The sequence below is a fragment of the Meles meles genome, chromosome 10, assembly GCF_922984935.1.
Source record: "Meles meles chromosome 10, mMelMel3.1 paternal haplotype, whole genome shotgun sequence".
Classification (NCBI taxonomy): Eukaryota; Metazoa; Chordata; class Mammalia; order Carnivora; family Mustelidae; genus Meles; species Meles meles.
Genome location: NC_060075.1, coordinates 64,318,600 through 64,345,393, shown reverse-complemented (window position 1 = coordinate 64,345,393; position 26,794 = coordinate 64,318,600). Strand labels below are relative to the sequence as shown.

General features: G+C 32.6%; 1 protein-coding gene across 4 annotated transcripts in view; it reads left to right on the top strand.

Annotated features, from left to right (window-relative positions):
* PHF14 (PHD finger protein 14) overlaps window positions 1-26,794 on the top strand; it is a 206,284-nt gene that overhangs the window by 129,577 nt on the left and 49,913 nt on the right. For 3 of the 4 annotated variants that reach the window (XM_046020322.1, XM_046020321.1, XM_046020323.1), the window contains exon 17: window positions 8,620-8,737. In XM_046020322.1, coding sequence (XP_045876278.1) covers window positions 8,620-8,737 — 118 coding nt within the window. Of the gene's footprint in view, window positions 1-7,857; window positions 7,888-8,619; window positions 8,738-26,794 lie in introns of all 4 variants that reach the window. The other variant, XM_046020326.1, reaches the window with a different exon arrangement.

Genomic DNA, 26,794 nt, shown 5'->3' with positions numbered 1-26,794 from the left:
ATTGGTTTGTTGCTTGGACTGACAAGGCAGTTAATTTAAGCCTGTGTGGATTTTTTTCTATATTTTTCTTCTTTTTTTTTTCCTTGCACTAATCAGAAACATTTGATATGTGCATTGTTGAAAAATAGTAGATAATGTCTTGTCAGAATTGTCCTATTAAGTAATGTCTTTCCCTCTTGCTTCTTTGGCAAATGATGATATGCAGTGTTTGGACTTACTGAAGAGTTTTGGAAGCCTGTGGGACTTAAATACAATGTGCTACTCATTGTTGTTGAACAATACCAGTAACAAATAAGAAAGACAATGCATTCCACTAGTCTGCTATTCTATTTCATCCAATTTAAAACATATATTCATATGTGAAATATTACATTGAGAAACAACTATAGACTCTTATTTAATGGTTATTCCTATTTATAATATTCAACAAAAGTGAAAAACTTGTGAAGCATATGCCATTCTAGTTTTGACTCATTAGTCCTAGTGTGAAAGCACTAATATTATTAGCATGAAACTTTTACAACTTCAAATTTTAAGCTCATTAGTAAAATATATCTGTGTTGATCTCTAGATATTTTTTAGTAATACCCAGTTTTGTTCAGTCTTCATTGATTTAACACGAACTTTCTGTGTTCGATATAATTTTATTTTTTGTGACCTTAAATTTGAGGTTATGAAATGAGGGAGAGTCAAAGCTTAATGACTATACAACCTGCCAGCTGAAAGATCTTCATCAACATCTATATTTTTCCAGAGGTTTACAGAATTAAAATTTGATCTTCAAGTTTTAATGATCCAGTTTTAAATCAACGACAGAAATATGTTGAATATTCCATCACCCCATCTTGAACTGATTTAGAAGAGACTCTTGGCTGAAATTGAAATGTACATATACATGTAATTGTTAACTTGTTTCTTGGAATTTCCTGATTTATAAATGTGGTTTGGACATCTTTTCAGGTATAGTGGCAATTGAAAATAGTTTAAACTTTAGGAATAGAATAAGCAATGTTTAGATAAGCAAAAACAAGTCTAAGTATGAAGTTGCTGTATGCTAGTAATCTATAGTTAAGGAAACTTATTATTGGATAAGATGTTTAAGAAAAGTAATATGTATATACAATATGTATAAACTGAGATTATTAACTTATCAAAAGACCTTTTAACATTGGAGGAAAATTATTAATAGCCTGTAGCAAAACCAGTAGGTATTTTTTTTTCTGGAATAAGGACTCATTATCTTGACGTAAGCTGAAGAGAAAGTTGATAATTATTATTATTGTTTAACTGTAATAGATAATAAGTAAAATGGAAGATTGCCATTTCCTTAAAGGAATATGCTAATGTTCCTCACCCTCCTTTGATATATGGTAAGAAATTATTAGTGGGTCATTTTATTTTAATTTTTTGAGAAACCATTAAGCCTTGTGGTTTTGGTGTCACTATTCAAAATCCTTTCCACCTCGCTTTAATTAGAATACTACATTATCATCATTCTCTCTCTTAAAATCTTCAGTGGTAGATATGCTATTCCGTATTTGTTGCTAACCCTAAAATCTTTGTCACACATCACAAATTCAAATCTCATAATTCATAAGATCATTGGTACTGCAAACATGTAAGAGAACTTATAAAAGGAGTAGAATTAAACATTTTCTCATAATCTCCCGAGTGCTCGCATATTTCCACAGTATATAATTAACTCTTTTTTCCATGATTGGTCCAATTCCTATTCAAAGGAGATATTAATGTGCCCTTAAAAAAAATAGGCGCAAAATGATACATATTTCACAGATGTGTAAAATCAGTAGGTTAGGTAAATGATGGCTATTTCTCACAAAGTAGAGAGAGGAAAAATACAGTAATTCTATCAGGAAGGAAATTAAATGATCAGAAGTACAAGAAGAATGACATAGTAGTATTTAGTGGTGGTTCTCAAACTTTGTAGTGCATCAGAGTCACAGGAAGGATTTGTTAAAACACAGATTGCTGTCTCTTCCATCTTCTTATTATCCTCTTCCCTACATTACTCCCTCCTCCTTTTTCCCTCCAGTTTCTGATTTAGTAGGTCTGGGATGAGCCTTGAAAATTTGCATTTTTAACAAGTTCCTGAGTGATACTGATGGCCAGGGACCACCACTTTGAGAACCATTTGTATATAATAGTTTTTAAAAGAATCATTGTGTTGTGGTTACATTGATTGATTGAAGATGGCGTTAGTGTCTTTAAAAGAGCCCTTAAGTTTTCCAAAAATATTTGTTTCTGGATAAGTTTATAGGAGTTGTATCTATAACATACACTGTCTTTCTTTTTATAAATTCATTTAAGCAATTTTTTTTTTACTTTTTAAGTTTTAAATTTTAATTATTATGGGGACAGCACTATTTTATGTAACTAATTTATGAAACTAGTCAAAGAACATAGCCTTTGTACATAATTCACTACTTTGTTTATTAAAAAAAAAAGGTTGAAAATTAGGGTTATGTTTGAATATGCAAGGGTTAGCCTTAACCTTTATCCATCTTTAGTTTAGAAAGGATATTTATGTATCACTTACATATCATCATTATTCATGTATTGCTTGATGTTTATCTGATTTTACACTGATGACATTAAAAATAGATTACTGACCAATAAATAATAATCATTTATTATCATTATACTATTTTCTTGTTTATACATCTTATCACTTAATGAGACCACTCTTTTTTAAAGTGTTCCTTATTTTACAAAACTTACCACTCTTTTACTTGATTCACAATATGGAAATATTTTATGAGTATTTCAGCAAAATCTATTCAAGGAGTTGTAGAAGGACTTTCTACAGCATAGTGGAATGTAATGTTTAAAAAATTTTTTTTTATCTTCTAAAACTATTTTTGACAATTGAAACTTGTTTGAGAGACTCAGCTTTAGGGTTGCATGTATATGAAGATAGATTTTTTTCCGACCTGTCTGACTCAGCACTTTGTAAAATTACATACTATTAAGGATTGTGATTAAAAGTATTTCTGAGATGGACATGGTTTGCAAATACTTTCTCTGTAAGAACATAGGCCTCTTTCTCCCAGTGCTCACTCTTAAGACTTTCTGCAGGCCTGCTGATAAGATTCACTGCTGTTCAGGTACATAAGATATAATGAAATTGGTTGTTCATGCTGGGTTTTGTAAATAAAATGAGATTGACCCCCAGCTATCATCTCATTTATCTGATTTACATTGTAAAATCAGGATCTACACTATTGATTAGAGCATAATTAGTTAATTATGAGCAGGGAAATACAAAGTTATGTAGGGCTTGAGCACAGCAGGTTGTACTGCTGAAAAATTTCCAAGGGCATGAGCAGATGGAGATCAGTTTATTGAAAAACAAAGCAGACGTGTTACAGGTATGGAAATGTCTCATCATTCTATCATGCTGTGAGGCGGTACTTGACCTTAATTATGTATTTTTATATGAATTCTTTTTGTTTCATGTTTTATTTTTTTGTTTCCCTTTGAATCTTGTAACCTGGCTATTACAGATGTAGCTAACTGAATTGATGTTATTATTTAAGTTATCATTAAATATGAATTTGGATTTCAGTAATTATCCAGATACTTTTTTCAGTTAATATACTTTCATGGGTAAAGGGTATTTTTGTCTTTCTTACCACTCATTCATTCATTATTGCCTGTGATAAAAAAATAGAGGTCTATAGTGGCACTAATGAAAAATGCTGAAGATCTCCACATTAGTCTTATATTTGTGAGATATGATCTAAAGTACATTTTCTAATTATTTCGTTTAGAAAATGGTCATATAGATGGTTTGCACTAAAATTGTAAAATACAAGGAGTAAAATGTCTTTACTGATATGAAATGTTATTATGATTGGTAGAATACAGAATTTTGTTTAAAATTATATTATTTTAAAACTTATTTAACTCATGGGCCACAATCCAGCATTTTCTCCATCTGTTAATATGAGTAATTGAAATAATTGGCTACTATTCAATGAAAGAATCTATCACTGCCGTTAATAGATTTGTGTGGGTGTTTTAAGCTGCTAGTGAATTTTATTTAAGTAATGTTAATATTAATTCTTTTGATCTTTCTTATATAGAAGTTTTACACAGAGATGATGAAAAAGTAAGGAAACCCACCCATCAGTTCTCTCAATATTTAGTCTGTTTCCTTTTGAGTGAAGAGATGTAGTAGTATATATTTTCAATCAGTATTTTACCGTATATAGACATGGACCTAAATAAAATGTTCCTTGACATAAAAAATAGTTGTGATTATGAATCAACTTGATCACAAAAAAATGTACATCTCTTTTCAAGTCCCACGCATGGATTTTTCTTCTTCTGAAATTTAGCTTATAAATTGGCTATAAGTTACATGCATAGGAGGTACACTTAATTGTTTCAGTTAGTTTAAAAATAGTTATTTAGTGTATTCTAATGAAATTATCAATTGGAAGTTAAGAGGGTTAAAGAAATCCTTTGGAATATTGGTTTTTAGCCTTTTTCTTGGTACAGGCAGAAATAAATCAGTTGCTTCTTTTTACTTGTATTCATGTCCTCAGTAATCAGGTAAACCAAGGACTGCTTGTTGTATGGATATTAGACTTGAACATAAGTCATTTTCTTCCTCTTCTTTGTCTAGGGTGCTATACTTAACCATATGCTAAGTAAGTATTTTAAATATATATATAGAATTGTGTTTATATCTGCTTTATTATTTACATTGTATCCTTTATGAATCTGATACCTAGGAAGTTATATTTAGTAATAATCTAATTAAAAAATCAAGTTTCCTTTCGTCTTATAAGTGGGATTCATTTTATCTCATTAAAACTGTAATTTTAGAATGCCCTGTAGTGTTAATGTGTACAATATTTATTAGGTGTTTAAAGGATACTTCTTTAAGCATCCAATTTGTATTTTATTTTAAAAATCCATAGTATTTCTTTATAGGTTAATTTAATATTCTTTTAAATATTTTAAGATACTATCGTTCTACTTAGTATATGTGCTATTGGATTATAATGTTTTTTTTTTTTACATAGACATTTGTGTTTTTAATAAAGTATATTGTGTTATATCATTTGTGGGTCAATGACTGCTCTTGGAAAAGATTTTAAAACATTGTATTCACTACTTTTGATTAATTAGATATATATATATATTATGTGCTGTGGTTATGTGTTTCCAGGTATATGTGAGAAATAGTAGAGACCATAAATAATAATTTGATCAATAACTGCTTCAACTTTGTTTCACCTTTTAGGTAGCAGAATGATTGCAGACCCTTAGGAGTTTCTGCTTTCCAATTTTTAAAAAAGATCTAAATTTGTAACATGGCCAGAATTTATTGGCTGACAGAATTTTCTTACGTTTTCAAAGTGGTGTGTGTGTGAATGAAATAAGTAATCCAGTATTTTTACCATCTACATTGTTCCTTGGTTTTTTGAGTTTTTAATGGTATCTCTTGCATTTGTCTATGATGTATTAATTCTTACAAATTCTGTTGGAGTTTACTTTGTATCATCGAGATATTTTTGTTACCAGCACGTAAAGCTATGGATGTCCTCAGTATTCTAATGTAGAAACAATAGTACTTTTTCCACATGGAAATAATTTTAGCCATTTATAGAAAGCTTTAATTGGCGTATTTATTAACAGAACTGTTGATTTCAAGATTGATTTATTTCTCTTTGTGTTTTTCTTTCCTGGATTTTGACAGTTCCTAAGTATATTAACTACTCTTTTTTGTTATTTAGTCTTGCAATTGCAGTTTTTATTTACTGGTGAGTGAGCTATAACTTTAGAGAACTCTTGTAACATCCCCCTAATTCTGACAAACAAATTTTGCCTTTCCTCTGAGACCCATTACAAATACATTAGAGTTCCATATGGAGACCAAGTCATTCTAAAAGGTATTACTCATGAAGTACTCAGTAAGGATTATGTTATTTCCAAATGGCATATACTTCAACATTATCATGTAACAAATCTAGCATATTAAAACCTTTCTTTCCTCTGTGCATTTATTCTTGAGCTGGTAACTTGATTTTACAATAAATTGAAATCTGGTACAAACGAACTCTATCAGTGTAGCAAACTTGTTCTTAAGTTTATTAGCTGGAAATACATAGATAAAACAAGAAGAATCACTTGCACCGATGAATGTGAAAAATAAATTAAAATTTACCTTTATATTGATTATGGTGTTTTGACGTGAGTTATACACTATAAATCATAATTTCAAGTTAGCTCAGCACAGTTTTAAGGTAAATATGCAATAATTACATTGTAATTTGATATGAACTACGAAAACATTAATGCCATAACTTTTCATCTATCAAGAGCCCAGATTATTGGCAATCTGAACTCTAAGGAACGTTGCCCAAAAACCTGAAGTGAAGCAAAAGAATTATATTATCCCAAATTGAGTCCATGTACTTAACTCAATAGAAGGTCTCATTTTCATGTCTATTAATTGTCTGTTTGCATAGTTTAACTGAGGTTTAAGATTTGTTTTCTAAATCCACAACAAATTATTGTTAGGGAAATGCTTAGACAAATAGAGTCACAATATCAGAAAGCAGTAGCCGATACTTTTTAAGCAAGTGAGGACCCTGAAAACCTATAAAAAGTCGAATATGAGAATTCAAACAGAGCAGCAGATGGATAGTACTCCAAACATAAAAGGCTGGCATTCTGCTAGCCATAGCAGCATGTGTTACTTGTATTCATGACCCTGAGATGACAAAGTAAATTATATTTAATGTATTTTCTTGATGAAGCAAAGAATGTGATTCTTTTTAAATTTCCCATCAAAGATGATTGAAATACTAGCTTTATGCTTGAAGGAATATGCACTCAGCTGTCTAGAAGTCTCAACCTCCTCATAAATTCAGAAGTACTCATATTCTGAAGGTTCCTGTAACTATATGTCAAGTAATTGAAGTTCTAACTATTGAAAGGTAAATAAGTTGAATTGACAAGAAAGAACATAAAATTGTGTGGGCTTGCTATTTAGTCTCTTTATGTTACATTTGATGTTAGCTATATGTTATCTGTAGTTTTTCTTAATGCTAGAACAACAGGTATTTGAATAATTTGACATTTAAAAATCCTTTGGTTTATTTATAATGGCATAGTAAATAAAATGCTGTTATTCCTGTTTGATTTTATTTTTCATGTAACTAGAATTCTGGTAGACAATTTTTTTCAAGGCTGTCTTGAGTCTTAGAAAAGGTTTTTGGAAAAGTGCATAAGTTTATTTCGTTCATAAAGAGAAAGTTCTAGAGGAAGAAATGCATAAACTTGTGACTATTATGTTTTAAATTTCTTTATAACTGAATAACTTGGCTAATTGGCTAACTTTCTGAAACTCTTGATTTCTAAAATGGGTCTTTGAACAATTGGATTTGGTAGCATGATTTGAAATTTTTACATAAATGTAGATTTATAGTCCCCTTTATTATGAAAAACAATTGTTTTTCTTTATGTGTGGTTTATAGCACTAGTTCCTTCCCCCTTTTTGCTAATAAAGATTACTGAATAGTAATTTTATATCTTATTCAAGTAATAACATGTATTATAAAATTTTTCTCTTGGTTTCATAGTTGTGGATTTCTCAATGTTTAAATCAGTAAGAGAAACCATATATAAAGAGAATCTGATAGATTGAAGAAAGGTATCTTAAGTTAAAAGAGCACAAAGAAAATGAGGATATAATCCTTTCTATAACATGTATACATCTTTGTTATTTGCTGTCAAATTTTGGTCTTGTTTTTCCAACTGATGCAATTTTTTTTTTTTTTACAAAACAATGAAATAATGCAGATCTTTCTTCATTGTCAGCAGGATGAGATTGTCTGAAACGAAGAATAGGTATGATAGTTTTCTTAGATTTTGTACATCATAGGTGGCAAAGACACTGAAAATATTTGTTCATAAACTTTAAGGTGTACTAGGAAGTACTTTGAAAACCCAAATGCATTGAGAGAAAGTGACAGGTAAATTTTGAGAATATTTATATTTGAGAAAAATGATACTGCATTCTTAGGATGGTTTTTATTTGCTAGGTTGTGTTAGCATGCTGTAAACATTAGACCGTACATTTAAAATCTACCTTAACTTGGAAGAAAAGGGATAAGGTATAAATAAGGTATAAATTGCATAGGATTGATTACACCTTAAGTTTTTTTTTAAGTAATTACAATGTATTAGATTGAATTCATAATATAGAATTATATGTATCTTATATTAAATGTTTTTAAGCTAATGGGTAAATGATTAATTCTTGAATTTCAAAGTGAAATTATGCTAGTTTTGAACACATTTGGCTATACATGTACATTCATTCACATGTTCTTAACATTTCTATTATCAAAGTGTTCTAAATGATACTTACTTTGTTAAGTTTATTCTTGTATTTTGCTTTTTCCTAAAACATTTATTTCAGGTTTAGATTGTCTTTGTCATAGACATTCACTTAATAATTTTGTGAACTAAGCATAGAATTAACCATGTTGAAATGTATAGTAGTTTGCCATTTGTCTTTGAAAAAGACAGTTTTTTAAAATACTATTTAGATATACCATAAATCTGTTTACCCTGCAGGTGTGATGAATGCAGACTGTGCTACCATTTTGGCTGTTTGGATCCCCCTTTGAAAAAGTCTCCTAAACAAACAGGCTATGGATGGATATGTCAGGAGTGTGATTCTTCATCTTCTAAGGTAAGGAGAAAGAAAATCCATAAGAAGAAGTGTTTTACTTCATTTTGATAGCCATATCATACCATCAGCTTCCTAACTTTAAAGAGAATTATAATTGTGAATGACCAACATTTTAATCTAATGCACTTCACAGATTTTCTGATGGTGATTTTATTGCGCTTAAAATAAGGAATAAACAGCTTTACTAAATTATAGTAGTTTCTTCTGAAATATTTTAGCTGTTTTGTATACTTTCCAGTTAATGTAACATACTAAGTAGTGGTCTAGTCACCAGAGAAAGTCACCCTGTGCTAATTTACCACACCTTGGGAATGGCAGGGAAATTCTGCCTTGGGTAATATGAAATTTGTTTTGAGAAATATATATTAACATTTATAAATGTGAGTCAACAGAATAACCAATAAAATCCAATTTTATTTTGTAGATGACTCACTAAGTATATTGTAAATGTTTGATAAAATCTGTTCTTTGAGATTGATGCAAAATAAGTCAGAGAAAGACAAATAATTTGGTTTCACTTATGTAGAAATTTTTTTAAATTTTAAATTTTTAAAAATTTAAAATTTTTAAATTTAATTTAATTTAAATTTTAAATTTTTAAATTTAAATTTTTTTAAAATTTTTTTAAAAAGCAAAACATGGATATGGGGGTAATAAAAGAGAAGTCTGTTTTTGAGAAAACTAGTTTTTATATCCTAAAACGTGTTTTTTATATGTATTTAGCTAAGTAAAAAGAATAAGGTTGTTTAATATTTTATCTCCAAAAATGACTGAAGTTATATTTTTTGAATATCAATACTATAATCTTAAATTGTAGTAATATACAGTTTAAGATTATTATTTCTTTAAAGTCTGTGAATAGTTAGACTCCTGATACTTTAACTCATTTGACCAAAATATTGAATGTATTTGAACTAAGACATTCTGGTCAACTATAGGTTAATCACATTGTTCTTCCTTAAGTAGACAATGGAAATCAGCTATCCAGGGACATGAAACTGTCTTTCCCAAATGCCATTTAAATACATTTGTCAGGGGCACCTGGGTGGCTCAGTGGGTTAAGCCGCTGCCTTGGGCTCAGGTCATGATCTCAGGGTCCTGGGATCGAGTCCCACATCGGGATTTCTGCTCAGCAGGGAGCCTGCTTCCCTCTCTCTCTCTCTCTCCCTGCCTCTCTATCTACTTGTGATCTCTCTCTGTCAAATAAAGAAATAAAATCTTTAAAAAAAAATAAATAAATACATTTGTCAGTCCTAGAGTTAATTAAAATTGATATTGAATTCCTTTCTGATGGTGGAATCAAATGTGTGTATATGCGTATGTATGTTTTTTTGGCCAAATTGTTGCCTTTAGATTCTAAGTCTAATTTTGAATATTCAAGAACCTTGATAATGGCCAAGGAGAATGGTTTGTGGAATGAGTCTAGTAATTCATTAATGAATGATCCATTTTTAATTTGAGATCCTCCAAAGGATAGAAATTCACTTTTCAGTGAATTTCAGAACATGCTGAATCATGAGTAACCCCAAAGGCATAATGGGTGTCTGTATAAATGTTTGCAGTTTTACCTTTTAATAAAGTATAAGCTCTTGCAAGAGAAACAAAAAACTCCAAATACATATTTTTTAAGTTAAAATGATTACCTAGGTTACCACAGAGGCCATCTGTAAAAATTTACTTATGAAAAACTGCAGAAAAACATTTGGTTATAGAAAAAAAAAACTATTCAAAGCATTCTGTAAAAAATTTTACAGACTTGTTTAATGATTATTAAAATAGAAAATAATGTACATTTTATTTACTGACCAAACATTTTTGCCCAAGATTTTAAATATACAATATCAAAAATTATTTTCCAGGCATTTTACTAAGACCTAGATTTTAATAACAAAAGCTATTGCATGATTTAAAAAATGCTTTACATAAATTGTATTTAAAAATTTAAAAAATAGTGGTTGTACTATAGATCTTAGAGAGTTGTCTTATTGGACTCCTTGTGGTATAATACGATTTTTCTAACACCTTTCTTGCGTGGAGTTTCTTCCTACCCTCAACAAGAAAATTAGGAAAGCATCTTTTAAACGATTTATTGCTCTTTATGAATATACTTTTTTGCATACATTCTTTTGAAAAGGTTCTGTACTACTATAAATGTGTACCATGTATTCAATTTTTCTTTTCTTTTTTTAAATTAATTACATTTATTAACATATAATGTATTATTTGCCCCAGAGGTACAGTTCTGTCAGTTGTCAGGCTTACACACTTCACAGTACTTACCATATCACATACCCTCCCCAATGTCCATAACTGACCACCCTCTCCATACTCCCCCTCCCCACAGCAACCCTCAGTTTTTTTTGTGAGATTAAGAGTCTCTTATGGTTTGTCTCCCTCCCAATCCCAACTTGTTTCATTTTTTCCTTCCTACCCCTCAAGCCCCTCACTTTGCCTCTCAAATTCCTCATATTAGGGAGATCATATGATAAATGTCTCTGATTGACTTATTTTGCTTAGCATAATACCCTCTAGTTCCATCCATATCGTAACTGGCAAGATTTCATTTCTTTTGATGGCTGCATAGTATTCCATTGTATATATATACCACAACTTCTTTATCCATTTATCTGTTGATGGACATCTAGGTTCTTTCCATAGTTTGGCTATTGTGGACATTGCTGCTATAAACATTCAGGTGCATGTGCCCCTTCAGATCATGATTGATTTGCAGTTGTTGAACCAACCTTGCAGCCCAGGAATAAATCCTACTTGGTCGTGGTGAAAATCCTTTTAATGTACTGTTGGATCCTATTGGCTAGTATTTTAGTGGGAATTTTCACATCTGTGTCCATCAAGGATATTGGTCTGTAATTCTCTTTTTTGATGGGGTCTTTGGTTTTGGGGTCAAGGTAATGCTGGCCTCATAAAATGATTTTGGCAGTTTTCCTTACATTTGTATTTTTTTGGAACAGTTTCAGGAGAACAGGTATTAATAATTCTTTAAATGTTTGGCAGAATTCCCCGGGAAACCATCTGGCCTTGGACTCTTGTTTGTTGGGAGATGTTTGATGACTGCTTCAATCTCCTTACTGGTTATGGGTCTGTTCAGGTTTTCTATTTCTTCGTGGTTCAGTTTTGATAGTTTATATATCTCTAGGAATGCATTCATTTCTTCCAGATTGTCAAATTTGCTGGAGTAGCGTTCTCAGTATATGTTCTTATAATTGTTTGTATTTCTATGGTGTTCATTCTGATCTCTCCTCTGTCATTCATGATTTTATTTATTTGGGTCCTTTCTCTTTTCTTTTTGATAAGTCTGGCCAGGGGTCTGTAAGTCGTATTAATTCTTTCAAAGAACTAGCTCCTAGTTTTGTTGATTTGTTCTACTGTTCTTTTGGTTTCTATTTCATTGATTTCCGCTCTGATCTTTTTTTTTTTTTTAAGGTTTTATTTATTTATTTGACAGAGATAGAGATCACAAATAGGCAGAGAGAGAGGCAGAGAGAGAGGAAGGGAAGCAGGCTCCCTGCTGAGCAGAAAGCCCGACGTGGGGCTCGATCCCAGAACCCTGAGATCATGACCTGAGCCGAAGGCAGAGACTTTAACCCACTGAGCCACCCAGGTGCCCCTCCGCTCTGATCTTTATGATTTCTCTTCTCCTGCTGGGTTTAGGTTTTCTTTGCTGTTCTTTCTCCAGCTCCTTTAGGTGTAGGGTTAGGTTGTGTGCTTAAAACCTTTCTAATTTCTTGATAAAGGCTTGTATGGCTATATAATACTTTCTCAGGACTGCCTTTGCTGTGTCCCACAGATTTTGAACAGTTGTGTTTTCATTATCATTTATTTCTGTGAATTTTTTTTTAATTCTTAATTTCCTGGTTAACCCATTCATTCTTTAGTAGGATGCTCTTTAACCTCCATGTATTTGAGTTCTTTCCAGTTTTCCTCTTGTGATTGAGTTCTACCTTCAGAGCATTGTGGTCTGAAAATATGCAGGGAATGATCCCAATCTTTTGGTTCCAGTTGAGACCTGATTTTTGACCCAGGATGTGATCTATTCTGGAGGATGTTCCATGTGTACTAGAGAAGAATGTGTATTCTGTTGCTTTGGGATGAAATGTTCTGAATATATCTGTGATGTCCATCTGGTCCAGTGTGTCATTTAAAGCGTTGATTTCCTTGTTGATCTTTTGCTTGGATGATCTGTCCTTTTCAGTGAGGGGAGTGTTAAAGTCCCCTACCATTATTGTATTATTGTTGATGTGTTTCTTTGATTTTGTTATTAATTGGTTTATATAGTTGGCTGCTTCCACGTTAGGGGCATAGATATTTAAAACTGTTAGATCTTCTTGTTGGACAGACCCTTTGAGTATGATATAGTGTCCTTCCTCATCTCTTAGTATAGTTTTTGTCTTAAAATCTAATTTATCTGATATAAGCATTGCCACCCCACCTTTCTTTGATATCCATTAGCATGATAAATTGTCCCCCCGCCACTTAAAATCTGGAGGTATCTTTGGGTCTAAAATGAGTTTCTTATAGATAGAATATTGATGGCTTTTGTTTTTTTATCCATTCTGATACCCTGTGTCTTTTGATTGGGGCATTTAGCCCATTTACATTCAGGGTAACTATAGAAAGATATGAATTTAGTGCATTGTATTGGCTGTAAGGTGACTATTACTGTATATTGTCTCTGTTCCTTTCTGGTCTACTACTTTTAGGCTCTCTGTTTGCTTAGATGATGCCTTTCAATATTTCTTGTAGGGCTGGTTTGGTGTTTACAAATTCTTTTAATTTTTATCTCTTTTTTAATTTTTTAAATTAAAATTAAAAAATTTAAAATTAAATTTAAATTAAATCTAAAATTAAAATTTTAAAATAGAAGGAGAGATAAAAATTTTTAATTTTTATCTCTCCTTCTATTTTCAATGATAGCCTAGCTGGATATAGTATTCTTGGCTGCATACTTTTCTCATTTAGTGCTCTGAATATATCATGCCAAGTTCTTTCTGCCATGCCAGGTCTCTGTGGATAAGTCTGCAGCCAATCTAATATTTCTACGATGGTATGTTATAGACTTCTTGACCCAAGCTGCTTTCAGGGATTTCTCTTTGTCACTAAGACTAGTAAGTTTTACTCTTAGAAGACAGGGTGTGGACCTATTTTTATTGATTTTGAGGGGGGATTCTCTGTGCCTCCTGGATCTTGATGCTTTTTCCCTTTGTCATATTAGGGAAATTCTCTAATATAATTTGCTCAGTGTACCTTCTGCCCCTCTCTCTCTTCTTCTTCTGGAATCTCAATTATTGTAATGTTGTTTCATCTTATGGTATCACTTATCTCTCGAATTCAGCCCTGTGATCCAGTAGTTTGTCTCTCTTTTGCTCAGCTTCTTTATTCCCCATCATTTGGTCTTCTATATCACTAATTCTCTTCTGCCTCATTTATCCTAGCAGTAGGAGCTTCCATTCTTGATTGCACCTCATTAATACCTTTTTTGATTTCAGCTTGGTTAGATTTTAGTTCTTTTATTTCTCCAGAAAGGGATTTTATTTCTCCAGACAGTGTTTCTCTAATATCCTCCATGCCTTTTTTGACCCCAGCTAACCCCTTGAGAATCGTCATTTGGAACTCTAGATCTGACATGTTACCAATGTCTGTATTGATTAGGTCCCTAGCTGTCGGTACTGCCTCTAGTTTGTTTTTTTTTTTTTGTGGTGAGTTTCTCCACCTTGTCATTTTATTCAGATAAGAATATATGAACAAGAGAATAAAATACTAAAAGGTTGGCAAAGACCCCAGAAAAATGTATACTAACCCAATCAGAAGAGACCCCAAACCGGGGGGAGAAATTTTTTAAAAATACATACATATATATATATATATACACACACACACACACACACACACATATATATGTAATTAAATATATATATATATATATTAGACTGGTGAATAGAAGAGAGACACCCACTTGATTTTGGGTGTATTTTGGTTTCTTAGAAGAAACTACCTCCCAAAAGTTTAAAGAACTAAAAACTTATTTATATACAAAAATAGTGGTAAACACGATGAAGGGATAGAATATGACTATAAAGATGAAAATTTTAAAAAAAAATTCTGAAAGAATTGATAAGTTGGTTGGAACTAGAAAGAAGAAGGGAAAAAAAAGGGAGAGAATGTGCTCAGGCTGGGTTCCAGACTAAAGCCCTGTGCTTGATTTAGGGTATATTTTGATCTATTAGAAGAAATTGTATCCCAAAATTTATTCCGGGAAAAAAAAACCATATATGTAAACAAAAAATAAGGTTAAGTACAATGAAGAATAAATTATGACTATAATAATGAAGGTTTAAAAGATTTTTTTATAAAGTATTAAGATGAACTAGTTAAAAATGTTAAAAGAAGGAAGAGGAAAAGTTAAGAAAATTAGAATAAGAAAAAAAATTAAAAATTTAATTTAACTTCGCAAGACTAAAGAATCATGGGGAGAAAGCCATGAATACCATGCATTGCTTTCCCCTAGCTCTGGAGTTCAGCTGTTCTTGATTGGTGAGCTTTGTCTTGGCTGGATATTCTTGCTGATCTTCTGGCCAGAGGCCTGTTGTGGTGATTCTCAAGTGTCTTTGCCCGAGGCGGAATTGCACCGCCTTTGCCAGGGGCCAGGCTAATAAATCTGCTTGAGTTCACGCTCAGGAGTTTTTGTTCCCTGAACGCTCTGTGTAGAGCTCTGGAGGATGAGAATGAAAATGGTGGCCTCCCAGTCTCTGGCCCAGACGAGCCGAGAGCTTGGGGCCCCACTCCTCAGTGCGCCCTCGGAGATAAGCAGTCAATCACTCCTATCTCCCTGGTTTCCGACCCTGCTCTGGGCTCACCCGGCCTGTGACCAAGCTTTTCTGTCTCTGGCACACTGCCCCGTTGGGAGTCTCCAAACCCAGTAGATTCCTGCCTGCAGAGGAGGAAGGTGAGTCTCCCTGGATCTGCCACTTGTGGGGTTCCTGCTCAAAGAGCAGTGGTACGACTGTGCTTGGATCACAGTTTAAGATAACACCAAGCTGAAAGCTCACTCTTCGGCTCTGTCTCTGTAGTCTGCTTCCCCACTCTGATACCTGGGAACTCTGTCACAGTCAGACACCTCCGATCTTTCAGTGACCTATGGGTCCTGAGACCACAGTGTCCCTGCGAGGGCTTCACCCCTGCTTAGCCTCTGGAGCGATGTCCCTCAGTAGAGCAGACTTCTAAAAGTTCCGATTTTGTTCTCCACTGCTCTGGTGCTTGCCGGGAACTGACCCCTCCCCTCGCAGTCTCTCTTCCGTCCTTTGGATTCACTTCTCAGCACATCCTGTCTTTCAGAAAGTGGTCAGTTTTCTGTTCCTAGAATTGCTGCTCTTCTTCTCTTCTATCTCCTGTTGAGTTTGTAGGTGGTTGGAATGGCTTGATAACTATCTAGCTGAACTCCTGGGACCTGATGTCATTTCAGTCTGCTACTCCTCCACCATCTTGCCTCTCCAATCAGCCCCATTTATTCAATTTTTAAAGAATGGCTTTAAGTTATATAGTAAAGGGGTCCTATTTCACATATGTTAAGAGTATATCATACATTTTGTAATGCAATTGATGCCAGTAGGCATTGAGAAGCATAAGGTATTTTTATTTTTGTTTTTGTTTTTCCCCTCTTTACAAGATAATAGGTCTTTGGACTCTGATGGAAATCCATTATGGAGGCATATTGTTAGAAAACTTGCATTGTATTTTCTGTATTCTGACCTCTAATTGAATACCAGATATAAACACCCAACTTGGTCAAAATTTCATCTAATTATGGTATCTAATCTCTGGACTGTTACAGCATTTCACTGTAAGGTTTACAGCAGTGAAATAGATTTGTATTTTTATCATACCAACATTCTATTCTATGCTTATACTTTTTTCCATTAAAAAATTAAATTTAGTGTAGTAGTTAAGCTGGAAACTAAATCTATTTCCTTGAATATTTGTGTTGCATCCATTTTGTTTTGTTCACTTGAAGACTTCTGTTCTTGACCAGCAGGTAGTAGATTTCTGTTTAAATTTTCCTTTGAGGGGCACCTGGGTGGCTCTTGGGTTAAGCCTCTGCCTTCAGCTCAGGTCATGATCTTAGGGTCCCGGGATCGAGCCCCACCTCAGGCTCTCTGCTCAGCGAGGAGCCTGCTTCCTCCTCTCTCTCTGCCTGCCTCTCTGCTTATTCGTGATCTCTCTCTGTCAAATAAATAAATAAATCTTTAAAAAAAAAATTTTTTTTTTCCTTTGGAAGATGTTTGCCTGTTTGGGTCCTAAGAAGAAAGCATTGATAGATATAATGTCATGCTTTATAATTCAGTGAATTGCTTCAAAAGCCATTTTAAATTAAGAAATCAGTTTTACAATATTAATATTAAAATATTATTAACATCTGAGCCAAAATTAGTATCATCTTAGGACCTAAAAGAAACCCACAATGGAAGTTAATATATGTTGCTTGTCCTTCATTTTCTTCTATTGGATTTGGTGGAGTGTTATTTGTTAGGTAATACAGTGTATGTTTGCCATGATCATATATTTTAATGATATGAAAAGTAAGATTGAAGTAGTTATTGCCTGGAGAAGGGAATTGAATCAGTTGCTAATAAATTTAGGTGGGAGGAAGTACATGTGTAAAATTGTGATAACCATAAAATCATATATCCAACTTCCTTTCTCTGTGGTAATCAGGATTAAGTCCAAGAAGTCTCAACTTTATTATGAAAATTCAACTCCCAAATAAGAAATTATTTATTTTGCTTAGAATTTTAGATAAACTAGAAGGTGAGGGTATATAGCTGAATATGTGCTTGAAAATGCATTGTTCTTTAAATATTAATTTAACTTAATATTATTTCCAAATTTTATGTAGCAGGGGAAACTCTAAAATATTGCTGTGTATATTCTCATGTCTTTGTCTTTCAAGTAACAGATTTATTGCTGTGGGTTTTATGAGGGCAAAAATCTTCTGTCAGATATCCTGCTTATTACTTTTATGGAAATTCCACTGAAGTCTAAGAATATTCATCATATCATAACCCATAATTTAATGTTTTAGTACATGATAAAATACACCTACTTATAGTTAGTTTTAATATTGACTTAATAACAATTTACCTAAAAGTAGGATAATGTTTTTCTAATTGAGAAATAGTTGATATATATAACATATTAGTTTGGGGTATGATAACATTATCATTCAATATTTGTATATAGAATGACTTTTTATTCTATCCAAACCCATGAAGTATAGCATGATAAGACTTTCTCTGCCTTATCAACCCATTTTAAACCTTGTTAGTTAGTTCACTTTAGTTTTCATGGAAAAGGACTACATGGACACAGATACATAATATACACATGCTTACATGGAAGCAAATTCACACACATAGAAACACACGGAAACAGACATGCACAAAACATACCTTCTTCTCCTATAAGCTGTGCTTCAAAGACAATTGACTAATGCATCAGCTATCTGGTCAGTGTATTGGGTTTATGTTCAGTGAAGCTAGTTCATTGCTACCTATCAACATGCATTAGTATTTTTCTTTCTGCTCTTTACTGTGTTGTGTTAATAGCATCACTAATGAGTGCTATGTGCCTGGGAAAGCAATACATTTTATTCTTAATCCTCCTCTTCACCTATCTCTTATTTTTTCTCCCCTCTCTATTCCATCTATTCATCCAAGCCAAATAACGAATTATCTTCAAGCCTTTCTAATCCTTTTCTCATAGAGAAAATCACTTCCTGAGTCCTGTAAAAGTTTTCTTCCTTAGAGTTTCTCCAGTGTGCTCTTTGTTCCTTTCCTCCATTGCTTCTGCCTTGATTCAATGTCTCACTTTTTCCTCATTCTATCAGTTTCTCCTATTTTGGAAACTATCTTAGTAAATCTGCCATACTCATCTATTTTACCCGTTCTTTTTACTAGAGGCCTCCAAAATGAAGTGTCTGCACCCTAAGAAATAGACAAGATAAGTAATAAAATCAACTTCATTCTATATAGCTTCCGACTTTAATTTCTTACCTGTCTTATAATGTAAATAATGTAAATACTGTAGTATATGTAACTTCATATATATACATACATATGTATGTGTGTGTGTGTATATATATATATAAAGATGCATATTTAAAATATTTTTAGTATGGAGGTACATCAACTATAATGTTTGGATACCATACTTCTATGCTGGTACTAAAGTTGTCTTTCATAAAGCATAACTTTCATCACTTGATAAGTTTTTTGTAAGTCTTCTCCATTCTCTTCACCTTTCTAATTAATTAATTTGTGGGGAAGAAACTTGAGACTATGCAAATATCCTATTCCTCATCAAATTTTCATTTTCTGTTTCATTCACTAGATTTTATAGGTTATTACCATTTATTTTGATGTTCATATTGTCCCAGAGTTGGCTAACAGAAGCCACTTCAGGCTGGCTTCTGACACTTCAACCCGGCATCTATGTCCTTGTGACATGACCCCAGCAATCTTCAAATACTTCCTTACTAAAGATGTTCCAGGCTCAACTATACTTTCCCTTTCCCTATTCTTGGAACTAAGCCATTTCTCCAAGGAGCTCCGTTTCCTTTCAGTGGAGAATGGTATTTAGAAATCAAGCTGTGGGTACTAGATGTGCTCATTATTCCTTCTAGGTCTTCTCAGTAGACAGAGCCACAGAGCCAAGGATTAGATGTATGTATGTGTACATATACATTTGCACCTATATTTCTGCCTTTGTAGTTACTGGAAACCATTCCAGCTTTCTTCCTTTCTATATTTGTAACTCCCTAACAGAAAACTGGCTCCCATTATTCTTAAATATATTTTTTTAAAAAGATTTTATTTATTTATTTGTTTGTTTATGTGAATGAGAGAGAGAGAGAGAAAGAGCACTCAAGCAGAGGGATCTGATGCAGGGCTTGGTCTCATGACCCTGAATTCATGACCTGAACTGAATCCAAGAGTTGGATGCTTAACCGAGGCGCCCCACATTATTCTTAAATATTTCTATATATGATCAGCCCCCTGATGGTAAACTAATCTCTTGTCACTCTCTAATTCCACCCTACATGGACACCTATTTTGCTTACTATAGCCTGATGGTTTTTAGACTGAATTGTTTGGGAGGAGGTGAAAGAGGGTGGATATTTATATCTTTTACGAGCTTCCTAAATAATTTTAATGAGCAGTCAAGAATAAGAATCTGTTTTATGTGTATTATGAATTCTTCAGTTATTCAGAAAATTTTTAATCTAAAAATTAATTTTTAGAACTTCAAACCAAGTATACACAATGCCTATAACCCAAGTGAAACATCAACAAACCAGTTTAAAATTATGTTGTATACTTACATTTAAGTTGCAAGGTAGACTAAATATTGTATTTTTTAAATATAGGGCATAGTTCACTATTCAGTCTTTTTCTAGAGTATACTTGATAGAGATCTCAACAACTTCTGTCTCCTAAAACACCCAAAATGAAGGTAATTTATTTTGACATGGTGAAATGAATATGCGTAAATATTTTTTAAAGAGCTTCATCCAAGTCACATATATTCACAAATGCCACTGAGAATTTAACTGTGTATTATGTACTTTTACAGTGCCTGTGCCAGTTATGATTTTAGCTTTCATCCTTATTTAAGCTCTGTTTGGTGCAGAGCTATAGAGTATACCTGACAGGTCACTGTATGACTACTAGAAGAAGAATTGTCTTAGCATGGAGACCTCTGTTTGCTTCTTTGTATTTGATCTATATAGTGTACTACTTTTGAGCAGTACTGAGTTGAAGTGATGCGCACAGAAATGTCATCTACATCCCTATGTAAGATTTTCTGGAACTACAAATACAATACATGCCTCCTGAGGCAAGTGGTACTAGTTGATAACCATTTGTATTAGAAATCCCTGAGTAGGGAAAGTCATGATTTTCTTTCATCTTTATTTTCTAGTTTTCTGCATTAACAACTAGAATTCTATAACTGATATACCTGAGTAAAAACTACCTATATAAGTGCTTATTTTCAAATAAAATATTCATTGTGAATTTTGCCCCTTTAAGAATGAAACAAAATAATTTCTCCAAAGAGTATCTTGCCACAATAAATTAAACAAGCACATTTAATTGAACCTGGTAGAATTGGATGTCTGAATTTTTTTATGATGAAAATTATGAAAAATATAAAATTAAGGGGCACCTGGCTTGCTCAGTTGTTGGAACATGGGACTTTTGTTCTCAGGGTTGTGTGTTCGAGCCCCATGTTGGGTGTAGAGATTACTTTAAATTCTTATTTAAAAAAATATTTTTTAAATTAAACTATCATTTAAAGCATTTTTAAATTTGAACTATATAACTTACCCATTAAAGAAAGATTTTTTAGAATATTTTAACTATCGATTTGACGTCTGGGATTTTTTAAAGAATATTTTAACTATTGATTTGATGTCTGGGATTTTATTTAATATTAGGTTAAATTTTAAGTTTATGGATTTAACATGAGAGGTTACTTTCAGGTAAAAATTGTACCATTTATCTAGTATTCTTCTAGCATTTGTATGACAAGCATTAAAGCTTACAACAGTGCTTTAGCATTACTGAGTTTTGATTTGCCTGTTTACTGATACAGGTATGTAAAAGTCTAGAGACAAGTTGTTTATACAATATCTTACAGTAGAATACCATAGAATAAATCCGTGGTAGTTTGTAGACTTACTAAAAGTCGAGAATTAAAACTGGTGTAGTTATCCTTGATGATAGTTATAGTTACATATTTAAACTTTAGATTTCCTCTTTGCTAGTATGTGAGATAAAGCCCACAATCTTCCAGTGGTTCTCCTACCTTATATCTAGATTAAGTTCAGGCAATTGGCAGTTACTCTAGCATTTTCTGTGACAGACAGAATTGTTTGTATAAATGTCTTATTTAAGCCCTTAGTTTCTGAGTGTTGTAATTTGAGACTTGTAACAATGATTTTTGAATTCAGTAAGTATAGTCATTAACCGTTCCACTAATAATAGTCGGTTACTGTGTTATTGCTGTTTTTTTTAAGTAGAATGTATTTTTAAAAACTGAACATTTGTTTACTCAACTGGTTGTCATTATAGCTTGCTCAGAGGTTCTTTACTTGATGGTCCTAGACATTTTCTGAAACCTATTCCAGGTAGTATTCTTATCAAGTAACAGTTTGAGCTAAAGAAAGATTGTTTGTGGTTATTCTTTATAGTAGAATTGGAATCTCTACTGATCTGTGTAGTTCCGTAACATAAGGTAATTTTCATGGGGACTGTGTAGTTAATGTTAAGCATATTCATATGCTTTGATATGTCATGGGTAGATATTCCTTACAAATCTTTCTGAAAATACGATTTCTATCCTCCAGATAGAGTTTATCAGTGTTTATCACATACATTTGTGTATATTTCAACATCATGTTCACAGAAAAAAAATTGATGGAACCACTGAAATTAGATAAAATTTTTTTATGTTAATAATTTACAAAATTGAAAATCTAAATCACTTTTTAGATTATACTTACTACAAACTGGAAAAACCCAACTGTTTTCTAATTTAGATGGCATGTGGGCTGATGCATTTGCATAGCATGCTGTGGAATACCATATGTGATAAGGAACTAACTCATAACTGAGAGATAATTAATCAAAGTACAGCAGGGTGCCATACATGGGAATGCCTTTCAAAACTCACTAACTTTATACTATCCTTTAGTTTTTTGCTTCTTCTGTTTTTTCCTTTTTTCTATCCTTTAGTTTTTAAATCACTTTTTAAGTATATATATTTAGATTATGTTGAAGGAAAAAGCCACCTACTAAAAATCTGGTAGTTAGGCTGAAGGATTTTCATTACAGATTTTAAAAAGTTAGTAGGAATATTTTTACTTGTTAACCCAGCATTATTAAATTTGGATTATATAATATATTAATGTAAGAATTTAGAAGGAAGGTAGACTATATTAATTGTGCGAAGTTTTTATTCCAGTATTTATATATACAATGAGGGTGAGAGACCTTGTTTGCAACAAAGAGATGGTCCTATTTGGAATAAGCTAGCCCATTTTCAGAGCTGTGTAACTAACGTAAATAATAGGAAAGGCTTAACACCTAGCTTCAAAAAACAGTGAGATTTCATGTATTCCTGCTACAGATAGTTTATCCCTTCTAATTTATTAAACATTTATTTTAACTATTTCATCATTGTGTGGAATTACTTGTCTGTTAAAAATTTTCTTTCTAACCTATGTATTGTGGTTTCAGAAGTACTGTTTATCTACAGGTAAGACTTCAAATCTAAGCTAAGAAAATTCAAAGAATGACTCTGAAAGTTAATGGAATTGAGCTCTTAAGTTAAATATACTTAAGTGTTCTAATCCTGATGTTCTGAGATTGATAAGATATTGCAGATTAGGGGTCAGGGACATAGAGTGTTATGCCAGGTTACTTAACATTTAACATGAGATTAGGGTATGTGTCTCTGTAAGTTTGTATTTTTAAGTCAAAATATTCTTCCTTTCTTAAAAATTGACCATTAAATTTATGGAGTTTCTTAAAATCTGAAGCATTGTTGAGTAACAAAACAGTAATTTAAAATATAGGGAAAGTCAAAGTATGCAGTACAGTGTAGAATAAATAGCTTTATGAGCTTTGAAAAGAAATAGACTGGGTCCAGATATTAACTATTGACGATGCTTGTGACCGTTAGCAGGTTGTTTCATTTCAGTGAGCTTCAGGTTGCTTATTTGTGAAAGGTTTAATGGCAATACTTGGAACAATAGAGATACTCAGTAAATGATATCTCTTCTTACTCTTAAAAATAAACATTCATTTTAGTTACAAAGAGAAAAATTCAAAACTAGTCCTAATGTTCTGATTTTTGAATGTAAGAAATGTTTTTGTGAGACTGATCTCAGGACTAAAAAATGTTTTTAAAAAGTAATTGCTCTTCAGCAATTTTCTGTTTTATTTTTTTGTCTTCACATACCAAGTAAAAATCGTTTCTTGCCTCTTTCAGAGTTCCACACTAAATAGAGTAAGGTCATGTCTAACATTTCCATTCACAAAAAAGTCCATTTGTTTAAATTTCTTGTAGAGTTAAGAGGTCATGAAAGCTATCTTTATAATTCATCTGTTTTTTAAACTAAGGTACCTATGGCTCTCTAAACTTTTAAAATTGCAAATTATTCTATTCTGTCATGCATTTTTTCTAAGTCTATTGTGGATCATTAGCACATCATTTTTTTTTTTAATATTGATGGTAATGACTATTTCATGTTGAATATAGAATTATGGTCCTCTGTGAATCACACAGATCATACACTAATGTGTTTCCTTTATTTTATAAGAAGAAGGCATATTATTTAGAAAGTAAAGGTTTACTGTCATATTTAAACCACTGGTTCTACCATGCATTGAATAATAAAAAAAAAGATATAACTGGCATGGGGATAAAAGGAAACTTGTTTTTAACTGAAGATAGATTTTCTTAATAGGTAAAGAAATACAAGAAGAAATTTCCATAGACTGTGGAGAGGGATATTATTTCCTGGTCAAGGAAGGTCATGAAAACTATAAACCTGAAACTGAAATGAAAATAGGAAGTAAATAAAATAAAATTTAAAATTAACAGACCATTGAAGACAGATGTAAGATAATTTGAGTCTACTTGTCAAAGTATATACAGTTTTTGATAATAAAAGATTTCATTAAGCCTAGTGAATGATTATAGAGAATAGGCATATATCAGCAACATATCCTTTTACCATATAAATGTTTGAAAACTCCTAAGGATGGAAATATGGAAGGTTCTGGACTAGTCTTTCACATTCCTTGTGAAGCCTGGATATTAAGGTTATTAACTTTCAGGGCACACTGCAAAAACTTATTTAGAATTTTATAACATGATTGTGTGCCTTCAATATGTCTTTTTTTTTTAAACATATAGTGTATTATTTATTTCAGGGGCACAGGTCTGTGATTCATCAGTCTTACATGACAACGATATGTCTTTTTTTAAAAAGATTTTTATTTGAGAGAATGTGCACGCACAAGTGGGGGGAGGGACAGAGGGAGAGGGAAAGAGACAAATAGTTTTGTCTCTACTTCATATATCCACTTATTGTACCTACAGACTATCTTTCAAACTTCCTCGGGCAGATTCAAGGTAGACTGATGATACCTGATTCAGGTTCACTACAGTAGCATTCCTGTTACTATGTAGCATTCCATACTAATATACCATATTCCCTTTCTTCTTTCCAAGTTCTGGAATTGCTCAGCAACATCTTCAGGATCTTTGAGCTGTAAATTCAGTTTACCCCCATGCAGAATTTCCTCAGTTACTCTGCTTCATCTTTTTTTACTTCTTTGCAGCAGCTGATACTGGTGGAAACTTCCTCCTTTTTGCAAACAGCCTTCCTGCCCCTTCAGTGAACTTATTTTCTCTTGGTTTTCCCTCTTCTTAGGAGACCATATATATCTTTGGTCTTTTTGATAGGCTTCTTTGGATTCTTTTTATAGTCTTCTTTTCTTACTTTGCAGGTGACAGCATCCATACCCAAAGCTACAAGAACACTTGGGATTTAGGTTTAATGATCCAATTACCCTTCCTCCTTTCCTCCCTCCTTCCCTCGCTCCTTTCCTTCCTCCTTTTCTTCTCTATTTTAAAGATGTATTTATTTATTTTACACAGAGCGAGAACGTGTGCACAAGCAGGGAGAGCAGCAGGCAGAGGGAGAGGGAGAAGCAGGGAGCCTAGGGCTCGATCCCAGGATCCCGGGCTCATGACCTGAGGCAGAGACAGATGCTTAACTGACTGAGCCACCCAGGTGCCCCGACCCACCTACTTTTTCTTAGTTAATTTTCTTAGAAAGAGAGACCTTCTGCCTTTTAAAGTCTTACCCTTTGAAAAAATTAAATATGAAAAAAATTAAATATTATTAAATATTTATTTTTAAATAAATATTTTTTGCCTAATAATTAAGACATAATTTAGTGATAAATTCACCAAATTTTAGTTGGCCATTTCCACCATCTAGTAGACTGAGGAAAAACTAAAAAATTTTACAGTAGCAACTTCTAACAGGAAGGAGGAGCAAGTGAGTTTTGGGTGAAGATATAAAATGGTGTAATCACTTGGAATGCAGAATAAGTTTTGGTAGTCTAATGAAAAGCATATTAATCATATTTAACAATACTGTATTATATACTTGAAAGTTGCTAAGAAAGTAGATCTTAAGTGTTCTCATCACAAAAAAGGAGATGGTAATTGTGATGTGATTGATATGTTAACTAACACAATGGTGGTAATCATTTTGCAATATATGTGTATCAGATCAACATGTTGCCCACCTTAAAACTTACACAGTGTTATATGTCATTTATATCTCAATAAAGTTGGGGAAAAACAAAATTACTACAAAGTTTAAATAGCAATTTATCTAAGTAGGAGAATATATCAACTTGATCTCCAAGTGAAATATTGTTCTGGACATATGATTAAACATGCTGTAATTGCAGTGTCAGACTTTGAGTTTTCTTCTTTTAAGTTTTTTTTTTCTTTAAAGCTAGAGAGTAATAATTCAAAAGAACAGTTTTTAATATAATTAACATCCTTTATATAAAATCTTGCTTTAAAAAAAGTATGCTTGTCTTTTTATCTTTATTTTTTTCTTTTCTGTGACTCAGCTTTTCTGGAGAAAATTGGAATCAGAAAAGAAATTACATACATTGTGTTTTTTTAAATTTCTTACCAACATAATACATGGTCATTAGAGAATATTTGGAAAATTTTTAAAAACATAAAAAAAATTTTCAAATTACCTGCAGGGGCAGCTGGGTGGCTCAGTCTGTTAAACGGCTGGCTGCCTTCAGCTCAGGTCATGATCCCAGGGCCCTGGGATTGAGGGCCCACATAGGCCTCCCGGCACAGCAGGGAGTCTGTTTCTCCCTCTCCCCCACCCCTAACTCGTGCTCTCTCAAATAAATAAATAAAATCCTTTAA